This window comes from Rhipicephalus sanguineus, chromosome 10 (assembly GCF_013339695.2).
Source record: "Rhipicephalus sanguineus isolate Rsan-2018 chromosome 10, BIME_Rsan_1.4, whole genome shotgun sequence".
Taxonomy (NCBI): Eukaryota; Metazoa; Arthropoda; class Arachnida; order Ixodida; family Ixodidae; genus Rhipicephalus; species Rhipicephalus sanguineus.
In genome coordinates, this window is record NC_051185.1 from 122,227,834 (window position 1) to 122,251,626 (window position 23,793).

The window sequence follows — 23,793 nt, forward strand, 5'->3', positions numbered from 1 at the left end:
GCCGAGGAAGGAGTTGTCCTGAAGGCTCCACCACGGGAGCGCACGAATTGTGCATTTATCTTTTTTTCCTCTTATATTTTCCTTTTATTTTGCTTTCCCGTGACTTAAGTATTCTCTCGAGAGATTGTGGTGCCACGCAGGCGCCGTAGCTCCTGACGGTGAACATGAAGCCTGTATTTTCGGGGCGGAATATATTTTCTTTCTCGTCGTTCACGTCATTGTCAGAAGGCGGCTCCGCCGCGTGTTTAAAAATGTTGACATCTGCTCTGCCGGAGGTGAGAGGCCTCAAGGCACGGCCTGTCGAAAAGGACTGGGCTAGCGAGACTTGTGATGCTTAATGCTTTTCAAGTACTTTCGGAGGAATATACATTTCAGAAATGAGAAAAGAGGACAAGAGTGTGTGCAGGACAGGAATGACTAGCGTCCTCACAACCCTTGTTCTCTTCTTTCTTAAATGCGGAGGATTTCTTAGCGAACCTAAGGCACCTTGAGCGTATCTATCTATCTATCTATCTATCTATCTATCTATCTATCTATCTATCTATCTATCTATCTATCTATCTATCTATCTATCTATCTATCTATCTATCTATCTATCTATCTATCTATCTATCTATCTATCTATCTATCTATCTATCTATCTATCTATCTATCTATCTATCTATCTATCTATCTACGTCTGGGTGCTCTCATAGTCCTCCTTAGTTTGGTGCAGACCAAAATTGGCATGTTAGGGTAAGAGGCTTTATTTATTTATTTATTTATTTATTTATTTATTTATTTATTTATTTATTTATTTATTTATTTAGACAAGTACCACATGTGTTCCGCGTGGGAACGATGAGTGGGGGTGGGGGTACATTTTGCTTTGCTTTACAAAGAGCGCTGAAGGAAAAAGCGAAGTGAAAAGAAAATAAGTAAACAACATGCTCGTACATAGGCAATGTCTTGGTTGCACAAATTGAAACAAACAAACGAAGCGGCAAACAATAACGTTATACAATTCGAACGGTAATGCATAAGTATATAATACACTGATGAAATATGTTTCAATGAAAGCCGCAAAGTAATGGAGATGAAGCGTCACACAATATGCGATGAACGACAGCTGGCGATCAATGAATGAATCTCCTGTGCAATTTCCGTCATCGTTATTTTAGACACAAATTAAATATAGGTGTCCGCTATTTGCGGCGTCTTACGGAGCGATGCACTTACAACGAACCGGTTGTCACCGTGCTCGTACTCGCAGTGCACCTGCGACCGCACGTTGGTTCCGTCTGCCTCGTATCGCGGCTCGCCTTCGCGCTAGATGTTTCACAGCGGCGGCCGCATGGAGCGAAATACACCGTTTGGACTGTACACAGTTTGGACTGTTCTGTGAAACAACAGCTATGCGACGCTTGTTTCACCTGCTCCGGCGACGCACTCACACCGGCCGCTGGCCGGCTCGCGGTGCCATAGACGTAGCGAAGACTTTTTATTCTGATAGCAATTATATGGACTGTCTCGGCTGGTTTTTGTCCGTCCCCGTCGCCGCCGTCATGCACCGTATATGTATAAGTATGTATATATATATAAACGCCCCAAAGAAAAATGATTCAGAAAAATGCTTCCGAAGCGCGGAATCCAACCAGGGAGCTCTCGCTCGGCAGCGCGTAGCGCTAGCCACTACGCCACGAAACGCAGATCGTCCTCGTAGCTAACGGCGAGCGTTATGTACACACCCTTTACCGCTGGCCGGACTCAGAGACGGCAGGCGCCTATAAGCGTTTCTTCATTACCAGCGAAATGGCGCGAGGAGCGCGCTGGGCGAGGAGCACGCCGATGCTCGTTGCCCTACAGGGCGTGGTCGCCTTCGTGCGCTTATCTCAAGGAAAGAAGGGGGGCGGGCGCGGGGTAGAGCTGGGGGTTGTATGTCGTGTGCTTTCCCCGCTATGTCCGCGCTGAAGTCACAGAGTGTACGACGTTCACTTCGCTCGCTGCAGCGGCCGCGTTTGTGAAAGGAGCGCCCTGTTCAAACACAAATAAGTAACAACTGCGACGTTTAGTTCGCGCTCGTGCTCTGCATACCTGTTCGTTCGTTTCGTGCGTCCTGTTTTATGTTTCAGCAGTGCGCTTCAAGTATCGAGATGTGACGCATGATTGTTCGCGCTCATCCTGTGTGCGTTCTTTTCGTGCGTCCTTTGGGCTCGAGCGACGCGCTGACGATTTCGAGCTGCTTTCCGTTCTTCTCGTTACATTCCAATTTGTTGCGCTCGCATTCATTGCTTCGCCGTTGCGGCGAAACTGTGACTTTTTCGTGATCGCTTCGAAGTTGTAGCCGGTCACTCTCCAGGAAGCAACCACGGAGGATCAAACAGCTTGACTCTGTTGCCGCTTGAAGTGTTCTGCGTAGCTCTTCGCGATTCGGCACGGAAGCGAAGTATCCGCGGCGTCTAGGCTCGGAGGCTCGCGCTCGTACGCGCACGGCCGCTCGATGATAGAAGAAGCACCTGAGATTCAGCCCGATAGTGCGGAGCCGGACGCCGGCTCGAGTTGAACTTGCCATCACCGCTACCAGACATATACAGCGCAAGCTTCTTACTTCAGGGCCACTAGACAAGACACGCCAACAATATGCGAAAATCTGCAATAAGGCTTTCCAGTAGGTTTTTTTCTCTTCGAGCAAGCCCTTTCATTCAGAGACTGCTTTTCTCGCTCGTTGTGCTTCTGCAGCTGCAGTTCCAGTGAAAGTGCGCAGGCTGAGGGTCAACCATGAGGCGCGACAATGTCATACCAGCTTTGACAAACAAAATAAAAATAAAAACATTTGTGATGCTGGCATACCTTCACTGGAACTGGAAGGAGCGCTCCTCGGCGGACAAAAGCCGCCGAAGCAGGGGGAGCAAGAGTGATTGAGGTAACATGGAAAAAATTCTCAAACGGTGATTATCAATCACGTGACTGAAAACTCCATACGTAGTAAAATTGGATTGTGACATCCATTTACTATGTTCCTCAGAGGTGGTGGTGAAACTCTGTCATGTACCACTTTTACTCCAACATGAGGTAGTAATTTTAGGACCGAGGGAGTTTTCAGAGGTAATGAGCCGCAAAAACCCCCATCTCGGCTAACTTTTGCTTACAGCGTGAGAGCGCGGGAGAAGAATAGCATGGTCTCGTCGAAGATGCGCCCCGCAGAGAAACAATTCCTCAATCCTCACCCTCCAAGCCTCACAACGTAAAAAGGCATGACTAAGGCGCGATCCACATTGAGAGCGTAGACAATTATGCTCGAGGGGAAGACAATGCGCACTATTTGAGACATGCAGAAATATTTGAAATAGGCGTCTTGCTCAGCACGCTCGTCTCCTCCGGGGCCCAGTACAGGATTTCCACTAGAAACTTGAAATAAAATTAAAAGTTAAAAGTTTTAGCACCCCGTTGGTGATGAAAACTTGAGTATCATTTGCTTATGTGGACATCAAGGCACCAACCGTCATTTGAACAATGTACGGAAACCCTCTCATGTGCCACAATTCTCGCGAATTTTCATCCAACAAGCCGTTGCGCCTCGAGTGCGACGCGTCTCCGCTTGCTATTGGCCGCGAGTACCACCACTGTAAGCGCCGGCGCCACCGTCGGCGTGACGTGCTTGGCAGGATCACGTGGACTCAGCGGCCGCGTCGGCTGCTTGTGGAGCGCTGCCGCGTGCTTTGAAAACGAGTTTCAAGTCCCACATGCGCTGCGGTCTGTTCAAATACGGAAGTTTTCTCGCATTTTCTACTCAATTGAAGCCATTGTAATAGAGTGGCTGCCTCCGAAGGTGCCGAACATGGGGCTCTACCGCTCGGTGCCGCAGTGCCGGGCTTACGCAACGGAGCCCACTGTCAGCCTGCACCGGTACCCGCGGGACGAGAAACTGCGTCAAGCATGGGTTGCAAAGCTAAGAACCGGCAAGTAGTCAGCGGCTACGAGTCTTGTGTGCAACAAGCACTTCCGCGACGAAGACTTTCGTTACTGCGTCGGGCCTGCGGTGTTCGGTGAGTAGCAGGCAGTGTGCACTGAGACGATGGCTCACGCGCGCTTCCCGCCGGCAAATGATGCTTATCTGCCACAGGATGGAAAAGGCGCTACCTTTTACCACGTGCGATACCATCTCAGAACACTCCTGTGCGACCTCTTGACTTGTCGGCCCCGTGCTCAGCGTCCACAAAATCGGCTGCAGATGCGCAAGTCATTGTTTAGATACGTTGAATGAAAAAACTCACAGGGTCCCTTATACACTCGCTAAAGAAGACTGGAAAGCGAAAGCCATCTTCTACTTCTTCTTGTCAGTCGATGTGCTGATTCTCCCGCGCCCCCCTCCAAAAGCGTTCTGCACCTAACGCGGTTTTGCACGGCCTCCGTGACCGATCACGGAGGCAATGCAAAGCGACCATGACGTGTGAATACGTGATGTGATGTCATGTTATGTGACGCCATAATGACGCGACATATTTGGCGATCTGTGACGTCATGATGACGTCATGTGATGATTCCATCACGTGACAATTATTTTTGCATCACTCATGTTGATGTCGCCGATGCGGGACGCCGACGGGCAATCTTCCCGTTTGATGATGCATCAAGGGCTTTCGACATTTCGCATTGCCTCCGTGATCGGCCCACCGATCACAGAGGCAATTCAAAGGGACCATGTCGTGTGAATACGTCATCATGTGACATCACGTTATGCCACGTCATGGTAATGTCATAATGAAGTTACAAATTTAAGAGATCTGTGACGTCATGATGACGTCATCTGGTGACGTCATCACGTGACGATTACTTTTTGCGTCACTCGTCTTGACGCCGCGCCGGTCAATCTTCCCGTTTGAAGAGGCATCTGGCTTTCGTCTTCCTAAGCTACGCGACGTTTGCTGGTGGACGTACATAGCGAGAGAGTCAAATGCTCCGGCTGTGTGCTGCATTTATGTTGTCAATAACATTTTTTCAGTCAAGTTTGCATTCCCCTGACGCAAACACTATGTGCTAAAAAGCCCAAATTTATTTGTACCACTCTCAAACTCACGTTGGGCTTCTCCAACCCCAAGTATTTTTTTGGAGCCTCACTTATCTACGTGGGAAAGATATGCCACCCTGTTGGCGTTAGACACGACACTGCTGCCAAAATTGCTGGGGTACTCGTCAAATATTTACTATCCTGTTTTGCGGCTGCTGGTTGCTGCAACTTCTATTTTATTCAGCGCTATTTCAAGTTCACGTTGGTCCTAGTTCACAGCCGACGTTTGCAGAACAAGTCCGGCGAACGTTACTGTTCTTTCTTTTTCTTGGCGTTGCATGCTACTACCATGATCATTCTCGTAGACTACTTCTCTTTCCACCAGCAATCTCGAGGTGGTGAAGCTTTGTTCTATGAATTTGTTGGTGACAGAGAGCGGCAAGTTCACTGGAATGCAAATGGAACGATAATTAAGGAGCACTAAAAAAGGCGTCGCATTTGCTCACGTTTTGTGTGAGCACCAAACGAAACGAATGCACTGACTAAAAAACGAAAGCAGCAGCATTTGCCCGATGAGAAGGCCGATCAATACGCAGTGCGAGACAATTTGTCAAATGACATTGAAACGTACACGAATTTAGACCGAAAAAAAAAATACTGAATCGTCGGGACGGCACATCACAAAGTTGCCATGCGCACCGAAGCCGTAGTTGTAGCGAAATTGCTTTTGAACTGCTCTGATAGCGTCCGCGCAACAGTAGTTGTTTGTGTACTCACAAGTTCTCATATTTTGCGGCCTAAAGTTCACAGCGCGGTGCCAAAACGCGCTCGTAGCAAAAGCGAAGCCATCAGTACGAGACTTCGTCCGGGAAAGTTGGTGCGACATTTGCAAAATATACCAGCACGAAGGACGGGACTAAAGACACAAAAACCACAGGACAAGTGCTGTTCCAAAAGCCACAGGCAGCACTCGTCCTGTGGTTTTTGTCTTTAGTCCCGTCTTTCGTGCTGTTATATTTTGCAAACATCAGTACGAGCATACATGCAGACGCTCATACATGCAGGGGCGCCGTCCGTCGTCGCCAACGCGTGCGATCGCTGGCTTGAGGCTTCTTTCTGTTATACTCCGTTTGGTTATACAGGCAGTCTACTCTAACGAGATATTTCACACAATCTGCACTCAGCGACTGACTATACCTTTTACGCAAGAAGCCGGCTGACGGGTCCTTATCGCGGTGATAGTGTGAAGCGGGCGCTCCGTTTTCTGCAACGAAACAGCGACTGTAAACTATCTTGTACTTTCTGTTCGTCGAAAACTATTCTTTTGACAAGAAAGAACATATTTCTTTCCGGAAGTACCTGCAGAAATGTCCCGGTGGGCTTCCGCGAGGTGATATTTAGAGCGCCGGCAGCGAAACCTATGGGGCACGCGCCGGCGGCATCCTGCCTAGCACGCAATCGAGGCGCGTCCGATAGAGGGCGACTCCGTAACTCCTCGCCGCCAATAACAGTGGTTTACACCTATCATGTGGCCGGTGTAAACAAAGCAGTAGGATTCCACTCGCGAAGAGATATGCTCCAGCTGAGCGAGCTTATTGGCAGTTCGAGCGGGATGCCTTTGCATTTGTTTTGGACGTTATTAAGTTCCGCGATTACCTGCTGGGACCGTAATTAATACTTGTCTCTGATCATAAGCCATTGCTTGGCTTATTCCGCGAATGCCAACGTAGACTTCCATTTCTTGAAGAAAATTGCGCACAGAAGCGAGGACACTGCATATGCCGCGAACCGCAATTGCCGAAGCAACATTCTGATGCGGCTACACCAAAGGCGCGCGCCTTGTAGGCGTAGCAGTGCGTTTATACGTTTTCCACAACGCTGATGCTTTCCTCCAGAATTTCCTTCGTGCGAGCCAGAGCGTCAAGACGCTTGGCACGTTTTTCAAAGCACTGACAAAATGTCTGCGAGTGGTCGTTGTGCATTCGCCTTGACAATGTTGACTGACCCTAGTCCATTTCGGCTGTATCTGCTTCCTGCCCACATTGAGACCACTGGCCTGTTTCGCAAAACTTAAACAACCTAGTTTTCAATTGATTTTATTTACCCTCTGGCCAACGCGTCCGCACTATTTCCTTCAATTGAGGCCGACGCGTCATATGAGGACAGCCGATACGGTTCAGTGACTGGGAGAATGTAGCCAATGCAGCGGCTGCCCTGAAATGCGGAGCTCAAGAAAGCAGCATTGCGGAAGAAATATAAGGCTATAGCTTTTCTTTTTGCAATAACCCTGCTTCTGGCCCCCGCGTGATAGCCTAATCCTTCTGTTCTCTGCTTAGCTGCTCGCGAGAGCTGTGCAGAGGGCGTCACAATTTCCTTTCCCCATTCTGCTCACCCTCTAAAGTGCACCAGCTCTCCGACCCCTCTTTCGGCTTCGTTGTGGCGCGATCGCATGGAAGAAATGGCTGTTTGCCCAGTCCCGGAAAACCCTTGACTTTCGTGACACTTTCCTCCGTTTCTCGTTGCTTCTGCAGTGTACGGCGGTGACCCCCTTCTTCTCCCCCACGATAGATGGGACAGATCTGCAATTCAATAAGATGAATCGTACGGACAAGGGCATCGCCTAACCCGCTATTCCTCCACAGAACCTGAGCCCCAAATTGTGCAAGCTCAGCAAACACTCTTTTTGCTGTTAACTGAAGCTGTGGGGGCCTCGCTCAGCACATCTAATGTGCGAACGCCCAACTTTGCCCTCCAAAGCACGGGTTCTGGGGAGGAAGTACAGCGTTACCAGCTAGGGAACAGTTTGAGAGACAAATTGAGCCATTTAAAAATTTCGCAACCGGATGGCAGGATGAGTCTAACTGCGCGTTGCTGGCAATCAGCATGTACACTTTGATTAACGTTTGCGTTATGACCGAGTAGCTAGCGAGTAAAAACAATTATTTGTATTACACCTACGGGCTTCCCCCAACTCGAATACCTGAGTGTGTATTGTATTCGAAAACTTCAAATCCAACAGCTTCCATCGCAATACATTTATCTTAGGAATCGTTTCGACGTCTTATCCGTGGGTGAGGGCCTCGCTTTTGATAACAATTTCAAACAGTAACCTGAGTTCTGCGGATGACTCGCTGGTCCCAAATTAGCGATAAGACGGACGTTTAGCTGTTGGCTGCTCCTATATTTAATGAGCTGGGGTACGGTATCCTATATCATCAGGCACTTCCAACGAAGGCCGGTAAAGCTGACTACTAAAGGAAAGCAAGAACAAATTAGCTTGTTCACTTCGGCTCTTATACCGCTGCACCCGCCGTGGTATCTTTGAAAGCAAGGTGCTGGACTGCTAAGCTCGTGGAGGAGGGTTCGGCTCCCTGGTACAGCGGCCGAATTTCGATGCGGTAGAAATGCAAGGACACCCATGTACTTAGATGTGAGTGCACGTAAGAAAAGCCAAAGCATTAAACACTACATATGTACTCCTATGATACAGGCGTAATGTCGGTGCAACGTCAATTTAGATTGCAGTGCTGGCTGTCTAATTTTATAACAAAGCAATAAACATTACATATGTACTCCTATGATACAGGCGTCATGTCGGGTTGACGACAATTGTGGTTCCAGTGTTGGCTCCGTTTTTATAGCAGTCTAGTAAATATCACATTTTTATCCCTATGATTCCGCAAGCTATATTCAAGCGTTGCTCGACCCCAGAGGAAAACGCTAAAGAAAGTTACGCATGATATTCAAATCATCGCACCGTGAAGTGCACCTTGTTTCGATAATGCTGACGTCTTTGTTCTAACGTGAGTGCTGAGGTTACGTCAGACCATAAGTTACCCTTTAAACGTTAGTGTGCTCGGCGTTCTTGGTAAGACAATGATGTGCACACCACTACTGCACTCACAAAAAGACGTCGATCCACCTCGTAGCGCTTGGCTCAAAGTAAAAAAAATGCAACAGAGACAATACTTTGCCGACTGCTTCGCATGAAACCAATTCCCACAATGCGTGGGATCAGCCGAATTTTTTTGACGGCTTCGGTGCGGCCCAAGTTAGAAGACGGCTCTATGCTGACGAATGAGAGGTCAGAACGGGTCAGAAATAATGTGTACCACGAAATTATGCGTTTTGCCACACAGGAATATATTGTCCTTTATTTATACAGAAATTGCAAATTTCGGTGTGCTGATGAAAGCTATGCTCCGCCTAGTTCGTTCCACAGAGCCAGCATGTGCCAGTTGCACAGAAATTGAAATTGTAATACAGAGGTTGGCGTCTCTTTGCATCTCTAACAAGTAATAAGCACATTACACTTATTAAATTCCTAACACTGAGCACATTGCGAGCGTGCACAATATATTTTGTTATTTCGAACCAATCAAAACGCCCAGCATATACCCAGCATGTACCTCAATTCTGACAGCAGAAATTGTTAATGTACGATGCTGCCAGTAGGTGCGGAAACCCACTCGGAGACAATTTCAAATATCAAACGTTTTGTTCTCACTGCTTTCACTGGTTCCACTTCAGTCATACAAGCAAACAGCCGATAAAAACAACATGTTTTTTGGGGGTACAGGTCCCCTTTAAAGCGACTAAATAACAGAAAAATTTCGTGCAGTCGGTGACGCAGGCTAAATTATATATTGCTTACTTTTTATCAATATCAGAAAAACATGAAGAGTTCAGAGACGATAGATTTCCTTTTCAAACCTTCAGCAACAGCAACGACAACAACAATAAGAACAAGACGAAGAGTAACAACAACGTTAATGCCACGTTATGTCTCATGTATAAGCCTTATGCTACACGATGACGGAGTATAGAACATTCAGGTAGCTTTTGCAGCTCCCATTGCAATTGTTAGGATTGAAGCCGATGTTCAAATCTTCTAGAAAGCTCTGTTACTAAAAAATTCTCAGAATTCTCACGTCGCTTTCGCGTTCTACTTGGCTTATTGAGGCTCCGGAGTCCGTGGTACGTGCTTTGTCGCCATGTACGTAATAAGTAAGTGGTCCCAAATGTGCATTCGTGCCCAAGAGCGCGCGCGCGCGCGCGTCTGTGTGTGTGTGTGTGTGTGTGTGTGTGTGTGTGTGTGTGTGTGTGTGTGTGTGTGTGTGTGTGTGTGTGTGTGTGTGTGTGTGTGTGTGTGTGTGTGTGTGTGTGTGTGTGTGTGTGTGTGTGTGTGTGTGTGTGTGTGTGTGTGTGTGTGTGTGTGTGTGTGTGTGTGTGTGTGTGTGTGTGTGTGTGTGTGTGTGTGTGTGTGTGTGTGTGTGTGTGTGTGTGTGTGCGGTGCCGCCGAGCGTGCCATGCACTCACGCGCAATGCGTAGGGTAAACACAACATTTTGCCTCTTTCTGGACTTAGCGCTGGAGTTCAATAACAATAGGCCTTCCCCCTCCAACGCGAGCCTAATGCGCTTTTTGCGTGATGGGCGAATGGTGTACACTTCCGGCATGACGCGAATTACCTCCCCTACATCGAAGTTTCAAGCTCCCGCACAACAGAAGCCAATTCATGCTTGAAGAGGGTTGACACTGACAGATGCCTGTTCCTCGCCGGCTGCATCTCATTTCCGGTTCACAAAGCGTGTTTATTCGTTTGGAATCTGAATTCCGAATTGCCTTTCTGGTGACTGCTCTTATAAACTGTAGTTCCTCAAAACAAACTCGCTGCGCCGAGTCAATTAAATCAAATTAAATTTTCCTTGGTATTTTATTTTGCTTCTTTTCCGGCCAGGTATTCGTAGTGAGGGGTACTGTGGGGTTGTTCTCGTCGTCTTACTATTTGTTTAGAATGTCGACTGCTGAGGTAGGGAATCGGCCTTTTTGGAGATTTCTCCACGCGGTCTGCAACTCGCTGAAGATGATGACTGTGTCTTTACACGTGGCAGTGCTGAAGGCACTGGCCACTATACATCCGCCGTTTCTGAATTCCCGACCGGTATGATGGCAGAGACAAGCTCGATCCCTTGGTTATTTGTCACGGCTAATTGCATACGCTAATCAACCTGGGTAGTTTTCGAATCTGTACGTGTCGTGTTGGGGTCCCTCCAATATTTCCTGCCTAGCGATGTAATTCTTTCTTGTCTTCCGCCTTCGCTGTGTGTTGCTTGCTTGTTAGTTAGGTACTGGAGCGACTGAGACAAGGCCCCGGAGAAGTGGCGGTAATCGGACTTTTTGGGTTCGTCCATTCTGTCGCCTAAAACGTACCAGCCTGGATTTCCTGCCGTAAGAGCTCCAAAGAGGCTTGAGGGAAGGATATTAATATCAACTACGCCGTAATATTGAAACACTACCCCCTGGAAAGAAGGCAATATCCACTTCCACATGTAAAACTAAGCCAGGAAGAAGCCACCGCCCTCTGCAGGCAACACGCTATGTCCACGGAGCTATTCTGCACCGCATGAACCCCACAAAATTGTCATATCTATGCCGATTTTGTGATATACCGGACAGTCTCGAACACACTGGTGTTGAAGTGCCCACAGCCCGAGACAAACAATCAAGCTCAAGCTTCAGGACCAGCCACAAGTCCCCGAAGAAACGTGGCAGGCAATGTTGACGGCAAAGAGCTTGAAGAATCCGCGAAGTCTAGTGGACCAGGCACTGGCCGTGGCATTATCCAACGGATTTCTGACTAAGAAATCCGCAACCTAGGGCGAAGACAGAACACTTTCTCGCGGTTTCGCACAATAAACGTTTATTCCTCCTCATTTCAGTTTGGACTACAAAGATTGGGGTCACGGTGTGACTGCTTTCTATGACCTCAACGGGAGCGAATGTGTTAATAACTAGGCTTAAACGAATAGTTCATGTTTCAAGATATTCGATCGATCATCATGATGTTGGATTTTCACTTCGCCTCTCATTTAATACCCGAAGTTTTCAGTCCATGTCCCAGATATGTACACTTGCACACAAATGTAGATCGTGTGGCGAGGTTGCCACACGTATTCACATGCTAGTGGAAGTGTCAGGGCTGAATAGATAATCCGGACAGTGCCTATGCCTCGGTCTTTCCCACCGACAGCCTAAGCTGGTCGCACTCAGCTCGAACCTGAGTGCGCAACTCTGGGCGGTCCAGCGAGCCGAGGAAGTCTCTTTAAACACAGGGTCTCGCACCCGCGTCCTCGACAGATTCTCAGACCCATTAAAATGACGCCGGACTCGAACGTTATTGATTTTTAAGTTAAGTGTACGATATTCTTGTTCGAAACGAACGAGTATAAGCATTTTCACAGGTATATAAGTCGCCTGTAAAACTGGCTTCGCGGCAGTAGTAGTAATGTTGCGGTGAAACCATCTCTTCAAGCGCAATAGCAATGCCGTGATGCCACCCCTGAAGGGAATGTTTGTCAGCATGGGGCATCTGTATCAAGGTTTATATCAAATCATTTGCATCAAATCCACTACACAAACCTTCACGTCAAAATCATTTGATACTAATAACTATTAGCTTCGATATCGCTTCAAACCGAAAAGCTGACGTTCGCTCAAGTCTGTCATGCGAAATTTGCCGAACTAGATTGAGGCAAATGACCTTAGACGCAAGACCTAAAGCGGAGAGGAGAACTTTTAGGGCTGCAACGCAATGCACCAATAGCGTTTGTTATCGATGCAGATATTTTGAAATAAGACAGATAGAGCAAGTAGGTCTATTTACTTCTTTCTCGGAATCGGAGAACCAAAAACATTATTGCGTTGCTTGTCAGTACTGTCTCTAAATTTCCTATGTGCACGAAAATAGCGATGTTCAAATTTTTAAAACGCATTGATACAGTACCGTTATATATAAGCGCAAAGCAGTGCACTTGCGACTTCTTGACAGCGTGTCACTTCATTCCAGTAACCTATACGTTGACGAACCCTGCATGTCGACAGCCGACTTTTTTTAACAGTAATTCTTAGTAAGACCAATATAAGAGTGGGATAAGCTTAGTACACATGTACTGTAAGGTGTGAATGGTTGAGCAATTTATGGAAAAGAAAGTCGTCCCCTAAATGTTTGTTTTCACGCTCGATTATGCTACTTATATGCCGTTTGTGTAATACTGTCGATGCTGTTGCGTGTGGAATTGTCTTGGTCTTACTTGTCGCTAGTTAAACTTCGTCCAGTCGACTGTGTATTTGTATTGCATGCGTATGCATCAGGTATTTCATACTGTGTGTACACTGTCTAGATTTATTTCCTTTTATTTAATTTCAAACATCTAATTTTTCCTTCATGTACTTTCCTACAATGTCTTTCTTAGATACGCATGCTTTTAAATACCCAGCAGGGCTCAAAACATTGAACATAATTAGATAAATAAACCGAATATCAGGCTGTCGTGGTATTCCCTAACCACGTTTCATATTCGAATGAATAAACAACGACAAATAAATATTAATATATAAACTGGGTCTCATATTTGGGACGTAGTTTACAAGAAAGCACTCAGTGCTTTTTATGCTGAAGACCGTTTCGGCCGGTGTCCTAAGTTTCTTTCTTCTGTTCATATGCCTACAACTGTATAATTGTAGTTGTACTAAGAAAACGTTAATATATCATCTTTAGACCCCTTGCCCCTCAGCAGGGACATTGGTTCTCAGGTTTCGACGGAAAACTGAGTTTCATAGACGATAGACGCGGTGTCTCTGTCGGAGTACAGGTATTGTGGAACCATGACGATTCAATTGCAGTCACTGACGAAATCAAGGCGAAAACCACTCGAAAGACGTTCCAGGACCCGTAAGGGTTCCTTGATCCCACTCAGTAGTGTGATCAAAGAACCCGTAGGGGTCTCGAAAACTATCTCGCCTATTTTTAACCTCGACTTGGTCAGCGACTGCAATTTGATCGTCATGTTACCTGACCAGACCAACTTTTGGCTAAGCCGTCGACAACACTGTTTAACCATCCGTGAAAACCATACAATGATTTTTAGCTTCTTCGCGGAAGCAACATGCTGACAGTTCGCACGAGTAGGTTTAACGCATGCCATTGCCCTCACGTCTGAGGAGGATACATGTATCACAATGAAAAGAGAGAGATGAAGGCAGGGCAGGGAGGTTAACCAGGCTGTACCCGGTTCGCTACCCTACACGGGGGGAGGGGAAGAGGAGAAAAAGAATATAGGAAGCAAGGAAGAAAGAGGGAACAAGTGATTCGCGCACACATATCTCAGCGTTGACATTGGTTACTCTGCGGTTGTCTGAAAATAGGCTAGAATCCGAGATGTTAGAAAAGGCATGCAAGGACTGGTTCCAAGGAATCCAGAACTTGCAGAGCGCATTGAGCTCATGGAGTTGTCATTCTGATGAGGAAAGTGCGCATCGTGGTCATGAGAAACCTCCACATAGCGAGGACTTGTAAATTGCAATGTTGCTTCGTGGGAAACATGAAGGTTTCAAAATTTACGATATAACCATTTCACTCTTTGCCTCCCTCGCCGCACTGATGCAGGTTCGGTGTCCTCCGGTAGTAGCCGAGCGGGCAGTGCGAGCACCAGCGCCGCGAGCAGTCGCCGCTCGAGTGCCACCAGCGTCGCATCCTTGCGTGCGGATGCTGTCGACGACGAAGAGACCTCGGAGCGCAGGGCGTCACAGCCGCTGAGAGGCGACGAACGACCCGGTTCGGGACAAAAGGAAGCCGTTGGGCGAGAAGCCGCCATGACGGGATTGGGTTTTGTTCGCGTCAAACTGCTCCAGGTAAGGCAGGAGGTGAAGCGTTCATGTACAGTCGAAGGCGTTCACAATGGCAACTTCTTCTTGGCCTCGTTTGTATTGCACGCGAATCCTCGTGGGTAGCGGCCCGTCTTGTCGTGTTCGTGTCTTTTAACAGCGGAGGTGTTTAAGCCGGCCGTAATCTGTCCCACGCCAACAAAAATCCTCAGGCGGGCATGCGCCACAGGAATGGGGCAAGCCCCGCAACCGAGTACAGCAGGTGCGAGCGTTGAATGAAAACTCTGCTCACAGAAGTGCAGCACGAGAAACACGTGAAACAGAGAGAGAGAGAGAAACATGAAGAGAAAAATGAAGACAAATAAATATATAAAACATAGAAAGACAGAGAAAAACATTGACAGAGAGACAAAGAGACAGAAAGAAACAGACACAAAAAAGAGATAGAAAAAGCAGAGAACAAGACAGAAAGAGAAAGAGAAAGAAACAGCGAGAGATAGAAAGAAAGGGAGCGATAAATACAGTGAGAGAGAAAGAAATGGAAGAAAGAGAAAGAAAGCAAAACCGAGAAAAAGAAAGAAATAGATAGAGATAGGAAGAAAGAAATAGATATAAGGAAATAGATGGAAACAGATAGAACAAAAAGATACAAGAGAAATAGAAACCAAGATCAAAATAAAGAGAAACAAGGAAGGCCACCCATCTCCGCTCTTCCTTCAGGCTTGGCACCACTAGTGCGAAGCTGCCATGATTTTGTTTGTGTGTGCGTGCGTGCGTGTGCGTGTGTGTGTGCATGTGCGCTTGTGTGTGTGTGTGTGTGTGTGTGTGTGTGTGTGTGTGTGTGTGTGTGTGTGTGTGTGTGTGTGTGTGTGTGTGTGTGTGTGTGTGTGTGTGTGTGTGTGTGTGTGTTGTGTGTGTGTGTGTGTGTGTGTGTGTGTGTGTGTGTGTGTGTGTGTGTGTGTGTGTGTGTGTGTGTGTGTGTGTGTGTGTGTGTGTGTGTGTGTGTGTGTGTGTGTGTGTGTGTGTGTGTGTGTGTGTGTGTTGTCTTTCTTTTGAGGCGAAATGTCATACAGCGATCCCAACGAGATTCTGAGAACTTAGTGCAGACATATGACCTAGTTGGTACGGATTCGTGAACACAGAAACTGGCCTGCAGACACTGACGAAAAAGAAGAGATGAGAACAAGTCCGTAGTCGGCGTTTGTGGTGTTCTAATCTTCTCTCTTGGGTCTGTGTCTCCGCTCGAAATTCTTTTGTCCATGCTGGAACGCTAAAAATACTTCGTTTAACGTGTCCGTCTTATGTAAATGCGGCCCACCAGAATGGTGCGAATGCAGCCGGGATGTAAAGGATCCTTCGCTATTCCGATTATTGCATTGTAAAGTCACCAGTTTTTAACGTCTCTTGGTGTACTTGCTGCGTATTTGTAAACAGAGCATGACACTGATCACCAATCGAAAAGAGCCGGACGTCACAGTTCGCAGGTTTCCTCTTCGCTGTTCGTCATGTTTAGCCTACATAAGGTGTTCCTCGGCATAGTTCTAAATGAACATTTAGTGTCGACGGATATCAATCCGCAGGAAAAAATAATCTTAAGCAATTCAATTTTAAATGTAAACAGAAGTCAAACGAGATGCATCAGAACTTGCCAACGTGGATTTTTAGGCTAAGTTGGTATGCGGATTTGAACAAAGAAGCTGGCCTGCATAGCGCTAACACACACGGCAAAACGAGAAGAGACAGAACAAGGACAGGCGCTAACTTTCAACTGATTGTTTATTTCCGAAAGCAACGGTATAAATAGATCCGTACGCAAAGCACCACTCATCGCCCATGAAAACCTGCAGCGTCAAGAAAGGCCAATTCTTTAGCAGTGAGCGCCACCGACGGGCAGCTGACACAGCTATCACCGGCCCTCGCGATCATGGCGGCTTCCACAATCTCTCTGGTAGTCTTATCTGCATTCCTATATACGAACTGTGCACTCTTTAAACAACGCTTGACACCCACAATCATTACAATGCACAGACACGTGCCCATCACGATAACGGCCCAACTTCTGCTTGTGTTCCCTTAGCCTATCATTCAGGCATCTCCCCGACTGCCCAATGTAGACCTTGCCGCAAGAAAACGGGAACCGATACACTGTATTATTTACACATGGCACAAATGGATTCTGATGTTTCTTCACACATTCTGCACGCCTCTTGGCTAATGGGTCCGTGGTCTTGCAAATGCTCATTAGTTTCTGTAAAAAAGCATCTACCTTAAGAGCTCGGTCGTGTGACACAGTTGTGCACGGCACAACAACCTTTTCCTCATTCCTGTTCGTGAGAACTGTTTACACAGGTATCAATCTGGATGAGTGGTGCTTTGCGTACGGATCTATTTATACCGTTGCTTTCGGAAATAAACAAACATGAAAGTTAGCGCCTGTCCTGTTGTCTCTTCCTCGTCCGTGTGTGTTAGCGCTAATTCAAACGAAGCCTTCATGCCGCCTTTGTCTTATTGAGGACTATTCAAAGGCTTCTTTGATCTTCATTATTTGTGAATTCTGCGAAATTTGCCTACCTTCAATAATCCTGCTTTCCAGAACTTCTTTTTCAGCCCCTGTTCTTCATGGCAGGGCAGGGCAGCAAATATCGTATATGATTAATTTTCCTGCCTTTCTTTTCTATTTTATCCTCACTTTCTCTCTTCGGTCACCGTTGAATGCTAACTCTGTAGAGAAATACTACGTGATTCAGGTGCATTTCTGCGAAGCCTAGTGTAGACACCAGAGCGCGTTTTCGTGTTCTTGAAGAACAATTATAATAACGGTCAAGCTCCTGCAATACTGATGTTGTTAAATACTTCGCGCTTAGAAATATTATTTTTGGAAAAACCACGAAAGCGGTTGTAGTCGATATGTTCAAAAGCAGCTCTAATAATATTGATTATGAATAATATGAATAATAATAGTAATATGTCCAGTTGCACGTGCCGAAACCGTGATATGAACACAAGGCACGCCGTAGTAGACGGCTCCGGACATTTTTACCATCTGGTGTTCTTTAACGTGCACAGACATTGCACAGTACACGAACCTCTAGTATTTCGGCTCCATCGAAATGCCATCACCGCTGCCGGGACCACACTCGCGACTTTCGCATCAGCAGCCGAGCACCGCCACAGCGGTGGTCTGTTCAAAGCAGCTTTGCAGGCGCAATAAGGCTTGAGCCAAATTTTCAAATTGGCGTCGCTTGTAAGTGTTGTCTCTTTCCGATGTTGCTCGCTACGGTAATGAATGCGGGGGGGGGGGGGGGGGGCAAGATGAAGCTTTGTTAGAAAGTTTGAAAAGAGTATCCACACTTTGAAAGTATATTTAATACTACGCTAAGCTTAGAGCAGTATTACGTGTTGTGTGTATAGAGACCTGAATTAGGCATAGAACCAATGAGTGTAATGAGCGCGAATCTCAACCCGGTAGTTTATCACGTCTGTTCATAATTTACCGTTTAGTCCTCTTTCCTATAAGTATTGTTGTAACGACGCGGATATAACTTTTACTGCTTCATCACCACGTTCGCGCTATTACACCACTTACTTTTAGTAGCGAGTGTGTGTTGTCTTTAGGCAGAGATCTAACGGACTCCGCGTGGACCTTCATCAGGCACGTTTTGATGGAAGCATTTATTATTCGGACGGTATTCCCGCATATTGACTGTCACAGGTGCGACTGCCCTACGTCTGCAGACAGCATTTCCACTACCTGATCTGATATCCATTACATGAACTGATCTGGCATATTAAAGCCACAGCTGCTAAAACAATGACATGGCCATTATTCCAGCTACTTCTTCAAGAAACACACCTAAAAGCTGAATTTAACGCATCGGGGCACACAATCTGTAGGCTGTGCATCGGCTGAAGGTCACGCGCGTGACTTTCTCTGCGTGTTTTCGCGTTGTACCAATGTAGATGCTTCCTTCGAAGTCAGTAATGTGCTTACGCTCTGTATATACGCGCGTGCGTCCCTCAGGTGGAGCTGTTGCCCAACAATGGCCAGAGTGGCGGACACGAGCCTTCGGAGCTGCAGGCGCCGACGCATCAGCAGCAGACGCCGGTGAGGCACGACATCGTCGACCCTTTCTGCGTTGTCAACCTCAAGGAGGCCGAGGAGATTCCGGGTACGCTTACACATTACTCGCCACTCTGAACACGTCACGTGTCTGGACGCCACTTCCAAAAGGGTTGAAGCTTACGCTGCAGTGCGCACAGCGCTTTGCGAAAAAAATTTTATACAGCTAGCTCTCCATCAATATTTATCGAGTTTCAGTACTCTATCAATATTCTAGTTACTGAGCTCAGTCATTAGATTCTAAAAGCCTCAAACAGGGCCGCTTATGGATCCGCTAAGACAATTCGAAGGCGAAAGCTATCTTCTATTTATTCTCAGTCGACACATTGATCCTCCCCCCCCCACCCCCCAACGCTTCCTCCACGATCGGAAGCATTGCGAGCTTTCTGCTCCTCGCCTGATTTTGCACTGCCTCCTTGATCGGTCCACCCTTTACAAAGCGACTATGTAATGCGATGGCGTCATCATGCGGCGTCACGTTATGTGACTTCGTGGTATCGTCATGATGACGTCACACATTTTCGCGATCCGTGACATCATCGTGGCGTGATATGAGGACGTTATCCCGTGATGACTTTGCATCACTCGTGTCGACGCCGACGGTCAATTTTCGCGTTTGATGAGACACCAACACAAACAGTGTTGGTTTTGGCATTACCTACAACATTGGATAGCTAACATCAACAATCACTTAACCATCTTTAGCCAACATTAGCCCCGACTAGCCCAAATAAGCCGTCGTTTACGCAACACGCGCCAACATTAGCTACCGCCAACGACTGCGGATATTATGCACATAAATACGGTAGTCGAAATTACATGCCCTGTCAGAAGATCTCATTTTATAGCTTGTATTACTCGGGATCAGCTATGTATTCGGTCAGGAATCATCATACCCCACTATAGAGTTTGGTGGAAGACGTCAATGAAGGCATTGTCTTCCAGCATTGTCTTCCAACGCACTTCTTGTTCTATGCCCTGAATTTTCACCCACTGCCCCTTCCATCTGCTAATCGGTCAGTGCTAATTACGACATTATAGTAAGCTCCTTGTATAGCATCTATAGCGCCAGAAGACGCAGTTGAAAGGAAGACCGCAGCGTCGGCGACACAATCGTCGCGTAGCACCGCGCCGGAGTTTCGCTGAAAATTTACACAAGCTGGCCCGGCTTTTGCTGCACGGCGCGCGTTGCAGAAGCATATCTATCCGGGTTTAACAAACACGTCCATGCGGATCTGGCGTTGGCCTCGATATTTCGGATAGCTTGCATTATTACCGCATCCATTCAGGCGCATTTCCGAAGAAGGTTCATTAGAGCGCTCGAAAACATTTTCGAACTTACTCTGGAAGCCGCTGAATGAAATGTAGGTCAGAACTACAAGACGTCTCTGAGCGAGTTCTTTGTGCAGTCTAGCCCTTTGCGGAGCGGTGCCTTTAACGTTGGCAAAAGCTCGATGGAAACATCATCTCGCACTTAATCGGGAACAACTTGCCTGAATACGGCTATATTCAAACAGCTCTGTGATTCACTTGGGCTCTGTGTCAATGTAAACAGCTTGCAGATGAAACTGAAGAACTAAGAAAGATTCATATGATGGCTCACTTGCACGGGTCTACATGCAGCGTAGAAGATACACGTGAAGATCCACTTGCAGTTGCTGTATGCTTTATTTGCAAATAGTTCGACTGACTGCGGATGGAAAATCGCTTCGCTATTGTGCAAAATGCACGCACGATATGATGCTCGGATAGAGCGCCTCATCGTCCTAAAGCTCCCAAATCACCCAAAGCTTAGCATACAGTTTGTAGGAATCAAGTTTTTGTCTCTGTTGGTGTAATGGCATAGAGACGCCTCGCATGAAATAGGCGTCTCCGAGCAGAGCGAACAATGGCACATTTTCCTACATGAATGGAAGCCATTGTGGCGCACAGCAGGTCTTCAGAGTCTTTGGTCACGATCTTGCGTCATTCAAACTACTACGCGAAACGTTGAGAGCTCATAAGAGCGGAACAGAAGACAGCGAAAACACATTTCCCACCTGCTGCCCCAGTTGCCGAGCCCCCCCCACCCCCAGCTATTGGTGATGTAGCCCAGAGTGGTTGGCAGCTTTTTCAAATCTTTTCCATAGCGCGAAGAAGCCGTTTCGTGACAAAAAATAAAAAAAATGGTTGGATGGAGGGGGGGGGGGAGGGTTCAAACGACTTTAATATTAGCTTTCGGGTTTCGTATATCGTGTCTTGCCATGTTGCTCACACGCATACAATTTACTGGTTGTCTGAGTAGCACGCAGCGTTCACTGAAATAAATATATGGGCGCCGAGGAAGGAGAGATTACAATTTTACCCACAAACACAGATTGTGCATATGCGAAAACTTACGAAACTTACGAAAACTATTGTAAAAGGCACACATTGCGCATGAACGAGCTACAGTTGCAAAGTTGGCATACGTCTTTGACTATACTAATCACATAGTCATGAACTTTAGCGGCTGTGGTTGTTCTCGCTGACTCTGAGATTGCGACTGTGTCAATTCAAGATTCATTCCTTTCAGGCTGCTTCTGCATCGGCTCTGAGTTGTTTTAGTTGTGTGATAGTTGTGTAATGTATGCCAAGAAAATTGAGACATTCTGCAGTAGAGTGCCCATTTGGGCTGGTTGGTTCATGATATCGAGTGAAGAAACATCGCTCAAAAGACGGGAGAAGGAAGGGCACAGATCGCCGTGGTCTGTGTACTTTCTTGCCCCGTCTTTTTAGCGCTGTTTATCACTTGAGACATTCTGTTTACCGGCGTCTACCGATTCATTTTTTACCGCGTCCTGTTAAAGAAATGTCCTGTAAAAGAAATGAGAATGTACAAAAAAATGAATGTTTATAACGAGGTGAAAGTTTTAATGTGACTTTCGTTAAAAGCATTCACTGTCTGAACGTCAAACGAAGAAACAAAAGTTAGCAATGTTCTAAGCACAGTCGCCCAGACATGCAGTGCATCTATAGCTTCACCATTTCGACATCGACATGTTACGAAGCTAAGAAGCGTGCCTACATGCAGAAATGCCCCTAACTTTATTATTAGGCTTACTCAAAGGGTAACAATGTTGATAAATGTAACTGTCAGACTCCTGCGGAGATATGCGTGACTCAAGTGTCACGTTGTCCCGTCCTAGGCACTCAAAGAAACACTTTACAGTTAACTGTTAAAATATTATTTGGTCATTGTTACAAACTTCTGCATAAAGGCTTGTTTCATCAAGATTAGCTTGGTATTTACCTGCGCTTCTCTGTAATAAAGTAGTTGATGCTTAGTACAACGTTCTTCTTCCGCTGCTTGTTTGAAATGAAGTCTACCTAAATAAATATAATGTTTCATTTTGATTGGTTCCGCGATCACGTAACACAAGCATTCTTGCCCTTAGGTGCATTAGGACTGAGCAAATTGGAAACCTGAGAAAACCGGGGAAGAAATAATGCTCCGTCTCAGTGCGCTCGACCTGAGCCACCCACAACAAGCTCTTCAGATAGAGCATCCCAGCTATTCTAAAAGTAGGACAGAGACGTAAGCAAGAAAGCAAGTAGTGTAACAGTGTCGTCGACTGGGATATTTCCAATCACAGCAGGATGTTTCCGTTACGAAACTTATCGGCGTTCTAGAATGGCACGTCTGAATACCCAGTAAACACACCGCTTACGTTATATAACGCATTTCATAACGGCCGTGATCTCATCAATAGAGCGTCACTGCTTTTCATTTGCGCACGGGAATCAACTCTACCGAGAGGTTTGCGCCAATCGTTTTTGATGTGCCCGTTCACTTAAAGTTTGACATTATGCTACTGTAAAGGCAACTGTGAAGCTTAATTGTCAAGCGGCTTTTGTTCTGTCGAACCTTGTGGCGCTCTGTGTTGTTTCCTCCAACGCTGAGGTTCGGGTTACAAAGATGGGTAGAGCATACGATTGCAGCAAAGAGAAAGTCAGCCTAGTGCACTGTAGGCTAGTCCATCGCAGCTATTTTTATGTCAGTGCAGCTTCTGCGAGAAATAATAATAATTGTTGGGGTTCAACGTAGCAAAACCAAGATATGATTACGAGGGACGCCTTAGTGGAGGGCTCGGGAAATTTCGACCACCTGAGGTTCTGTAACGTGCGCCTAAATATAAATACACGGGCCTTGAGCATTTCCGCCCCCATCTAAAATGCGGCCGCCGCGGCCGGCATTCGATCCCGCGACTTCGGGTCAGCAGTCGAGCACCATAACCACTGGACCATCGTGGCGGGTAGAAAAAATAATAGCATTGTGGACGCATAAAGCACAGGAACGAAAAATTGATCTTGAACAGCTGCGCCACAAACTATGCCAACCAAGGAAGCTGTAGTGAACTCGTGATCACTAAATCTATAACAGCTGTCGATTGCGATCTTGAGAATGAGAATTTGCTTCAGCGCGGGGTTCACCGTGAACTCGGCGCATGTTTCCAAGCGTTTGACCTTGACTAGTCGAACGAAGGTGATTGTTCTAGATATTTTGTCTGCTTCTGCCCCTATGTGCTTTTTATATCTTGCTGACTCGCGTAAAAAAAAATTTCGTGTTGTTATGCGTACTGTTTCTACGGTGTTATACATCTCGTGCCACAATGTTCTATATGTTGTGGCGTCTGTAGTATGTTTCTTTTTTTCATGTTTTTTGTTGTCTCTTTTTAAAGCGACAAGGACCAGTCGGGACACATAAAAGGGTCAACGTGTCCTATTTTTTCATGCAATTAAAGAATAAGTGGTCATCGACTGTGCTCTTACAAGTGAAGAAGAGTGATCATTTAAATGTCTTATTCAATGTTTCAGAGCGAAACTTTATGAGTATGTTACGCTGTTGTGTTTGAGCAGTGGCAATGCTTAGCTGCGTTATCAGTATCGAGGAGGCCAAGACGCATTCTGCGGCCACGAGCCACTGGGGCAGAGACAGAACGTACAGACAAACACTTCAGGAAGAAACGCAGAAATACAAAGCTTCATTATAGTGATGTGTT

The 23,793-nt window shown here is 46.6% G+C and overlaps 1 protein-coding gene across 1 annotated transcript in view; it reads left to right on the plus strand.

Moving 5' to 3' along the window:
- Nucleotides 1-23,793, plus strand: part of LOC119372409 (putative protein kinase C delta type homolog) — a 559,671-nt gene that overhangs the window by 237,494 nt on the left and 298,384 nt on the right. The window contains 2 exon segments of the mRNA XM_037642881.2: nt 14,435-14,679; nt 18,674-18,821. Of these exon segments, the coding sequence (XP_037498809.1) occupies nt 14,641-14,679; nt 18,674-18,821 (187 nt within the window). The 5' untranslated portion in view covers nt 14,435-14,640.